Raw genomic sequence first — 9,865 nt, forward strand, 5'->3', positions numbered from 1 at the left:
GTTTGTATGTGGCGCTAAAGTCAAGTGACGACGCTATAAAGACGGTTGCCGTGCTTGCGTCACCCCCTTACCCCTCATACCAGCTTCTGTGGCCACTTGGTCGGTGAGAATGCAAATGACAAAAGCGGTTTTGGGGGAGAAGTGGACTTTTCCTAGAACTCTGTTCCTGTAACTACTTGGTGGCAAAGAGGCCGGTTTGTACTGTGGAACCAAATGAAACCATTACAGATGTAAAGGCCACCAGAGCCTCTGTTAAGATGCATTGAACACCTAATGGAGATATGTTGAGCCCTGAAAAGTAAACAAAGTTCAAAATGGAGTCTAGCTCTGTCCTGTATATCAGTTCCCACACATCTGGCAATAGAAGAGGAAGGGAAAAGGCCAAAAGGCCTGGATGTGAGTGTGAGCACAGACTCGTGGAGAGACAGATGAGGGCTGAGATGTTATGTCTTTAGTGAGATCCTCCCTGAGCTCGGCCTTCATACGTATCTCCTGCTATTCTTCCCTTTTTCTCCTTTCTTTCACCTTCCCTCCCTCCTCTTGCCTTTTCTTCTTCCCACTGTCCTCTTTACGTTTCATATCCCTCTCTCAAACCATCTTTTTCCATTTCATTTCTCTCATTTTCTACACTTTCTTTTCTTCTCCTCACCTCTCTGTTTCCTTCTCCCGCTTTCTTCTTTACCCTTTTCCTTTCCTCTCCTCTTTTTGCTGTCTCTTTCTTATCTCTTTTTTACTCTTTCTCCTGTCCTATCCATCCCTTCTCAACAACTTCCCTCCTCATTTCCTTTCTTTCTTTTCCTAACCCCCTTAACCTCTCTGCATCTCCTCTTTTCTCTTTGTCCACCCTTCCTCTCCCTCTGTCTCTCTTTTGCTCTCTTTTCTCCTCTCTCTCCATCATCCTCCCTCTCCTCTTTTTGTTCCTGTGGTCAGCCAGTTGGTGTCCACGTGTTTGTCTGAAAACAACAGCTGAATAAGCACACACATACTCATACACACATATGTAATACACAAGTCACACAGCTGCCTGCTCAACTCCAGAGACCCACTGTAGTCCAGCAGCCCCAGAGACCCACTGTAGTCCAGCAGCCCCAGAGACCCACTGTAGTCCAGCAGCCCCAGTGTTTAACTAATGAGGTGGATGGGACTCGAAAAGTCACACAACAATGGAGTGAAAGCAGAAACATATAAGTCATTACAACTTAATACGTAGTTGTGTATGTGTGTGTGTGTGTGTGCGCCTGTGTGTGTGTGTGTGTGTGTGTGTGCCAGTGTGTGCCCGTGTGTGCCCAGAAAGCTTACTAACTAGAATGTGCGTGTTACACAAGCTTTGAAAACTGAATAAGAACATTACAAAATAAAGCACACAACTATTTGGGGTTATACATTCAGTGTATACTTTGGGTAACAGTAACTAGTAGTAGTAATAACCGTAAATTTGGTTTGAAGTTGTAAACATACAGAGTCCATATTGCAAGGTCAAAATGAGGGTGCCACAATGACTCTGCATGTGTAGCTTTTTGAACTTCTCCATTCCTTTAGGCTCTAAACCTGAACTCTCAGATGGATCAGGTGTAATACAGTGTATTGTATCTATTTATTTAAAAAGTAGAAACCCGTACTGCACCTTTAATACCCTCCAACCTATATGAGGTCCACTCCAAGCTCTACAGTGACAGGGTTTAAGGGCTGATGACTGTACAGCTCTGGTCCCACAACAGGAATGTCAGCTATGTGGCCTAATGGGGCCATGGGAGGCAGCCAGGGAGCAGAGTGGAGCCTGGCTTCTAATATGACTATACATTTGTGTAATGTACAGCACATTAGAGTAGTGATACATGCTCTCCGTGACATTTCAGGCACTCAAACCTCCGGGTTTGACGGCGCATCATCACATTGGTGAGGCAGGACTTGTTAACCCTATCCCTCACAGAAGCTGTAACTTAGGATAAAGGAACGACTAGCCAATTAATCCATCCATCCATCCATCCATCTTCATCCGCTTATCCGGTATTGGGTCGCGGGGGCAGCAGCTCCAGTAGGGGACCCCAAACTTCCCTTTCCTGAGCCACATCAACCAGCTCCGACTGGGGGATCCTGAGGCGTTCCCAGGCCAGGTTGGAGATATAATCTCTCCACCTAGTCCTAGGTCTTCCCCGGGGCCTCCTCCCAGCTGGACATGCCTGGAACACCTCCCTAGGGAGGCGCCCAGGAGGCATCCTTACCAGATGCCCGACTAGCCAATTAATGCCCTGAGTAAAACATGCTCATATACATACAAACACAAAGTGTGTGAGTGGGCGTGTGTTTGCCTGAGGATGGCCTCCCCACAAAAACAACAATGTGACAGGCGGACTCACTAGAGGATTGCACAGCTTTTGTGGCTGCTAAACCAGCCAAAAAGACGTTGAGACGGGACATATAGTGGTATTCATATTCATGGTGATATCAGTGGACATTCTTTGTGAGTTCGCCACTGTTTTCTGGGTAATGAAAATACTCACTTAGAGGCAGAGTTAAGAACAAGCTTCATTCTGACTGCGGGGTCAGCCTTCCTTGTAATGTTGAGCCGTAACGTTTGACATTTGACAACACCATCAGTCAGCCATGCATGCATCACATTTCAAACGAAAATATGGAATGAATTACATTTCTTAAAGTTCAAAAAACATAATGAAAATACACACACAGACACACTAACTTTTTTGACTTTCAGTTTTTTAACTTAGTTTATTTTAGTTCTCATCATACAAAGAAATAAATGTAAAAAAAAGGTCAAAGAAGTTTGAACTCCAACCTGAGACAGCCGTTGTCTTTTCATTGTCTTTTACAGAAAAAGCTCCAGTGGCTGATGCTGAGGAGGTGCAGAAGGCCGACGTCTCCTCCACAGGACAGGGTGTCATCGATAAAGACGCCCTTGGCCCCATGATGCTGGAGGTGGGTTCAGGAGAACTTTAGTCTGCTTCTGATCATTATACTTTAAGGGAAAACAGTTTAAAGTTCAAAGCAATAGTGACACGAAACAGTGACGCCAGGACTGAATATTGAAACAAGTTGCTATTGACAACAGTGGCTTGTAATTGGCCTACTAACTAGTAGTCACATGTTTTACAGCAGAAGAAATGAACAGTTTGAATTGAATAATCTTTTGTTTAAAATGCAGCATTCCACCATAACTACACCTGCATGTGAGACATTTAGAGCTGGTGCAGCTTCTTTCTGACTTTAAATGGCGATGCAGTTCCTAGTGACGCACATAGACAATCTCTCATAGGTGCTCTGGCTAGCAGCTCGTGTGTGTGTGTGTGTGTGTGTGTGTGTGTGTGTGTGTGTGTGTGTGTGTGTGTTGTGGTTGTGTGTGTGTGTGTGTGTGTGTGTGTGTGTGTGTGTCAGATTAGAAAAGGAGGGATGGAGGCTATATATAGCTTTCACCAGCCGAAACATTGGTTGAGGTGTCTACTTGGAGATAAATATTGTCCTTGCCAAGCCCGTTTCGGTTCTGTTCTGCTGTGTTGTACACCAGTGTTATGGGGAGAAGCTGCAGACGTACAGGCAGAAGCTTGTGTAGACATGCGGCAGGCTAAATCACAGTGTGTACATATAGTTAGAAAATGCTGAGTTGACGGGAGTGAAAGAATTGAAAAGCACACACACACACACACACACTACACACACAGTGTTAGAGAGGCACTGTGGATTTGCTGTAATACCTTGAATTATAATAGCACACTGCAAGGTTGGCCTGTTTTTTGTAACACATGAAGGAACTTTTGTTTTAAGTTTTTAACAATATTCACAGAAAAAAACATCCAGATTTATTTTAAAGTTGGCCGACAATGTTTAAACAAAATGGTTGCATTTACTCCTGCAAGAAGACGCTGTTCACTATAGTTACAGCGTACATCTGAATACTATTCTGGTTAAAAACAAATGTGTTCAAGAATTGAAAGCTGCTGATCAAGTGCCAAATTTGCTCACATACAATCATTATAAATGGTTAAAATTTGAATGATTTTTATAATTCATTTTAGCAGGTGGAAGTAACACCTCAACTTTCACATCCACTTCAATTAATTAAGACTAATTAGCTTTTGGTGGTAAGTTCAGATTAATTTTAATTAACCTCCAATCTCCCCTATTTTTCTCTCCTACCTTCTTTTTCTCTTCCACACTTCATATCTTCCCCTTCTGTCCCTCCTGCTGGCCCTATGCGTTTGCTTGTCTTCTTCCTCCTTTCCTTTCCTCTGGCCTCTCACTTTCTCTTCTTTCTTTTCCCTTTCTCCAAACTTCCTCGTGTCTCTACTTTCCACGTCTTCTGTCTGTCCATCCATCCATCCGTCCATCTTGTCTTTCTCTTCTACCTCCCTGTTCTACTGCTCATTCCCTCCCTTCATCTCCTTGTCCCTGTCTCCTCTTCCTCACCCCTCAGGCCCTGGACGGCTTCTTTTTCGTGGTCAACATGGAGGGCAACATAGTGTTTGTCTCGGAGAATGTCAGCCAGTATTTGCGCTGCCAGCAGGAGGAGCTGATGAACACCAGTGTCTACAGCGTGCTGCATGTTGGCGATCACGCCGAGTTTGTCAAGAACCTCCTGCCCAAGAGCCTGGGTAAGAAGCACAGAAAGATTACTGCAACATGGTCTGATGGAGGAGCAAGTTCAGATCATGTCAGAAGTTCTCTGGCCACCATATTGGAGGTCCTAACATTGTGTCTAGTGGCAGGTACTAGCCAGTAGTTCTTGTCAACAGGATTATCTGCTTTGCTAAATTAGCTTTACTTATTGTAAGCTAGCCAACGTGTAGTCAGGTCAACACTAGTCTATATTGAAGACATTCAGCAAAAACATGCATGCATTTATTCCTGCCAGAAGCAATAAAAACAAAGCCCCTTCAGCCTTGCCTTGCTTTCCCCATTTTCCTGTTGTTAACTAAAGGGTAGTATATATCCTCGACGTTCCGCTCCAGGATTGTTCAGGTGCCACCGCAAATTCTGCCGGATGTCCCTCAGTTTCAGCCAGATGTCCGTCCCCTTTCCTTGTGTTGGCATTCTAAACTCCGGTGGATTTATGAAGGCTATGGTTAAAGGTGCTCTAAGTGATGTCACGCGTTTTTAGGCTACAACATCTGTTGTCGCATCTCCTCACTATCTGCTAGCTGCCTGTCCCCAGAACACACTGTAAAAAACATCTCCTCAAGAGCTGCTAGCTGCCTGTCCCAGAACACACTGTAAAAAACATCTCCTCACTATCTGCTAGCTGCCTGTCCCGAAACACACTGTAAAAAAAATCTCTCCATATCTGCTGCTGCTGTCCCAGAACACACTGGTCAAAACAAATCCACTATCTGCTAGCTGCCTGTCCCCAGAACACACTGTAAACCACACCTCCTCACTATCGGCCTTGTTTTGTTTGAAAATACTTTGAATGTCAACAAAAAGTGCCGTCACCTAACATCGCTCAAAGCACCTTTAACTGCTCCTCAGCAGCTAGCTCAGCTAGCTAGACTATCTGTCCAATCTGAGGACTATGGTTACCTGGTCCTCAGGTCGCTGGCTTCTAATAGACATACATGTGTAATGTACAGAACATTAGATAGTGATACATGCTCTCCGTGACATTTTAGGCACTCAAACCTCCGGGTTTGACGGCGATCATCACATTGGTGAGGCAGGACTTGTTAACCCTATCCCTCACAGAAGCTGTAAATTGGTAAAGAACGACTAGCCAATTAATCATCCATCCATCCATCATCTTCATCCGCTTATCCGGTATTGGTCGCGGGGGCAGCAGCTCCAGTAGGGGACCCCAAACTTCCCTTTCCTGGCCACATCAACCAGCTCCGACTGGGGGATCCTGAGGCGTTCCCAGGCAGGTTGGAGATATAATCTCTCCACCTAGTCCTAGGTCTTCCCCGGGGCTCTCCCAGTGGACATGCCTGGACAACTCCCTAGGAGGGCCCAGGAGGCATCCTTACCAGATGCCCGACTCCAATTAATGCCCTGAGTAAAACAGCTCATATACATACAAAAACACAGTGTGGGGTGGGGTGTGTTTGCCTGAGGATGGCCTCCCACAAAAACAACAATGTGACAGGGACTCACTAGAGGATTGCACAGCTTTTGTGTGCTAAACCAGCCAAAAAGACGTTGAGAGGGACATATAGTGGTATTCATATCATGGTGATATCAGTGGACATTCTTGTGAGGCGCCACTGGTCTGGGTAATGAAAATATCACTAGAGGCAGATTAAAGACAAGCTTCATTCTGACTGCGGGGTCAGCCTTCTTGTAATGTTGAGCCGTAACGTTGACATTTGAAACACCATCAGTCAGCCATGCATGCATCAATTTCAAACAGAAATATGGAATGAATTACATTTCTTAAAGTTCAAAAAACATAATGAAAATACACACACAGAAAACACATTTTTGACTTTCAGTTTTTTAACTTATGTTTATTTTAGTTCTCATCATACAAGAAATAAATGTAAAAAAAAGGTCAAGAAGTTTGAACTCCAACCTGAGACAGCCGTTGTCTTTTCATTGTCTTTTACAGAAAAAGCTCCAGTGGTGATGCTGAGGAGTGCAGAAGGCCGAGTCTCTCCACAGGAAGGGTGTCTCGATAAAGACGCTTGGCCCCATGATGCTGGAGGTGGGGTTCAGGAGAATTAGTCTGCTTTGATCATTATACTTTAAGGGAAAACAGTTTAAAGTCAAAGCAATAGGACAAAACAGTGACGCCAGGACTGAATATTGAAACAAGTTGCTATTGACAACAGTGGGTGTAATGGCCTACTAACTAGTAGTCACATGTTTACAGCAGAAGAAATGAACAGTTTGAATTGAATAATCTTTTGTTTAAGCAGCATTCCACCATAACTACACCTGCATGTGAGACATTTAGAGCTGGTGCAGCTTCTTTGACTTTAATGGCGATGCAGTTCCTAGTGACGCACATAGACAATCTCTCATAGGTGTCTGGCTAGCAGCTCGTGTGGTGTGTGTGTGTGTGTGTGGTGTGTGTGTTGGGTGTGTGGTGTGTGTGTGTGTGTGTGTGTGTGTGTGTGTGTGTGTGTGTGTGTGTGTGTGTGGTGTTGTGTGTGTGTGGGTGTGTGTGTGTGTGGGTGTGTGTGTGTGTGTGTGTGTGTGTGTGTGTGTCAGATTAGAAAAGGAGGGATGGAGGGCTATATATAGCTTTCACCAGCCGAACATTGGTTGAGGTGTCTACTTGGAGATAAATATTGTCCTTGCCAAGCCGTTTCGGTTCGTTCTGCTGTGTGTACACCAGTGTATGGGGAGAAGCTGCAGACGTACAGGCAGAAGCTTGTGTAGACATGCGGCAGGCTAAATCACAGTGTGTACATATAGTTAGAAATGCTGAGTTGACGGGAGTGAAAGAATTGAAAAGCACACACCACACACACACACACTACACACACAGTGTTAGAGAGGCACTGTGGATTTGCTGTAATACCTGAATTATATAGCACACTGCAAGGTTGGCCTGTTTTTTTGTAACACATGAAGGAACTTTTGTTAAGTTTTTAAACAAATTCACAGAAAAAAACATCCAGATTATTTAAGTGGCGACAATGTTTAAACAAAATGGTTGCATTTACTCCTGCAAGAGACGGTTCACTATAGACAGCGTACATCTGAATACTATTCTGGTTAAAAAAAAGTGTTCAAGAATTGAAAGCGCTGATCAAGTGCCAAATTTGCTCACATACAACAATATAAATGGTTAAAATTTGAATGATTTTTTAATCATTTAGCAGGTGGAAGTAACACCTCAACTTTCACATCCACTCAATTAATTAAGATAATTAGCTTTTGGTGGTAAGTTCAGATTAATTTAATTAACCTCAATCTCCCTATTTTTTTCCTACTTCTTTCTCTTCCAACTTCATATTCCCTTGTCCCTCTGCTGGCCCTATGCGTTTGCTTGTCTTCTTCTCCTTTCCTTTCCTCCTGGCCTCTCACTTTCTCTTCTTTCTTTCCCTTTCTCCAAACTCCTCGTGTCTCTACTTTCCTCTTCTGCTCTGTCCATCCATCCATCCGTCCATCTTGTCTTTCTTCACCTCCCTGTTCTATGCTCATTCCCTCCCTTCATCTCCTTGTCCTGTTCTCTTCCTCACCTCAGGCCCTGGACGGCTTCTTTTTCGTGGTCAACATGGAGGGCAACATAGTGTTTGTCTCGGAGAATGTCAGCCAGTATTTGCGCTTGCCAGCGCGGAGCTGATGACAAACCAGTGTCTACAGCGGCTGCATGTTGGCGATCACGCCGAGTTTGTCAAGAACCTCCTGCCCAAGAGCCTGGGAAGAAGCACAGAAATTAGCAACATGGTCTGTGGGGAGCAAGTTCAGATCCATGCAGAAGTTCTCGGCCACCATATTGGAGGTCCTAACATTGGTCTAGTGGAGGTACTAGCCAGTAGTTCTTGTCAACAGGATTATCTGCTTTGCTAAATTAGCTTTACTTATTGTAAGCTAGCAACGTGTAGTCAGGTAAACAGTCTTATTGAAGACATTCAGCAAAAACATGCATGCATTTATTCCTGCCAGAAGCAATAAAAACAAAGCCCCTTCAGCCTTGCCTTGCTTTCCCATTTCTGTATAAAAGGGTAGTATATATCCTCGACGTTCGCTCCAGGATTGTTCAGGTGCCACCGAAATCTGCCGGATGTCCCTCAGTTTCAGCCAGAGATGTCCGTCCCTTTCTTGTGTTGGCATTCTAAACTCGGTGGATTATGAAGGCTATGGTTAAGGTGCTCTAAGTGAGTCACGCGTTTTTAGGCTAAACATCTGTTGTGACATCTCCTCACTATCGCTAGCTGCCTGTCCCCAGAACACACTGTAAAAAACATCCCTCACTATCTGCTAGCTGCCTGTCCCAGAACACACTGTAAAAAACATCTCCTCACTATCTGCTAGCTGCCTGTCCCAGAACACACTGTAAAAAACATTCCTCCATATCTGCTAGCTGCCTGTCCCAGAACACACTGTAAAAAACATCTCCTCACTATCTGCTAGCTGCTGTCCCAGAACACACTGTAAAAAAACATCTCCTCACTATCTGCTAGCTGCCTGTCCCTGAAACACTGTAAAAAACATCTCTCACTATCGCTAGCTGTCCCCAGAACACCTGTAAAAAACATCACTATCTGCTAGTGCCCGTCCCCAGAACCACTGTAAACCACACCTCCTCACTATCGGCCTTGTTTTGTTTGAAAATACTTTGAATGTCACAAAAAAGTGCCGTCTCACTAACATCGCTCAAAGCACCTTAACTGCTCCTAGCAGCTAGCTCAGATGCTAGACTATCTGTCCAATCTGGGACTATGGTTACCTGGTCCTCAGGTCTCTGCAGGGTAAATCCAGACAGTAGCTAGACTATCTGTCCAACTGAGGACTATGGTTACTGGTCCTCCGATCTCTGCAGGGTAAATCCAGACAGCTAGCTAGACTATCTGGCCAATCGAGGACTATGGTTACCTGGTCCTCAGGTCTCTGCGGGTAAATCAGACCTAGCTAGCATATGGTCCAATCTGAGGAATAGGTTACCTGGTCCTGTGATCTCTGCAGGGTAAATCCAGACAGTAGCTAGACTATCTGTCCAATCAGAGGACTACGGTTACTGCGTCTCAATCTCTGCAGGGTAAATCAGACAGTAGCTAGACTAATCTGTCCAATTGAGGACTATGGTTACCTGGTTCAGTCTCTGCAGGGTAAATCCAGACAGCTAGCTAGACTATCTGTCCAATCTGAGGACTGGTTCCTGGTCCTCAGATCTCTGCAGGGTAAATCCGGACAGTAGCTAGACTATCTGTCCAATCTGAGGACTAGGTTCCTGGTCCTCAGATCTCTGAAG

The 9,865-nt window shown here is 44.7% G+C and overlaps 1 protein-coding gene across 8 annotated transcripts in view; it reads left to right on the forward strand.

The window, feature by feature from the left end:
* Nucleotides 1-9,865, forward strand: part of LOC116699374 (nuclear receptor coactivator 2) — a 60,277-nt gene that overhangs the window by 26,123 nt on the left and 24,289 nt on the right. For all 8 annotated transcript variants that reach the window (XM_032531909.1, XM_032531914.1, XM_032531915.1 and 5 more), the window contains 2 exons: nucleotides 2,831-2,934; nucleotides 4,427-4,604. In XM_032531909.1, coding sequence (XP_032387800.1) covers nucleotides 2,831-2,934; nucleotides 4,427-4,604 — 282 coding nt within the window. The remainder of the gene's footprint in view (nucleotides 1-2,830; nucleotides 2,935-4,426; nucleotides 4,605-9,865) is intronic.

This window comes from Etheostoma spectabile, chromosome 12 (assembly GCF_008692095.1).
Source record: "Etheostoma spectabile isolate EspeVRDwgs_2016 chromosome 12, UIUC_Espe_1.0, whole genome shotgun sequence".
Taxonomy (NCBI): Eukaryota; Metazoa; Chordata; class Actinopteri; order Perciformes; family Percidae; genus Etheostoma; species Etheostoma spectabile.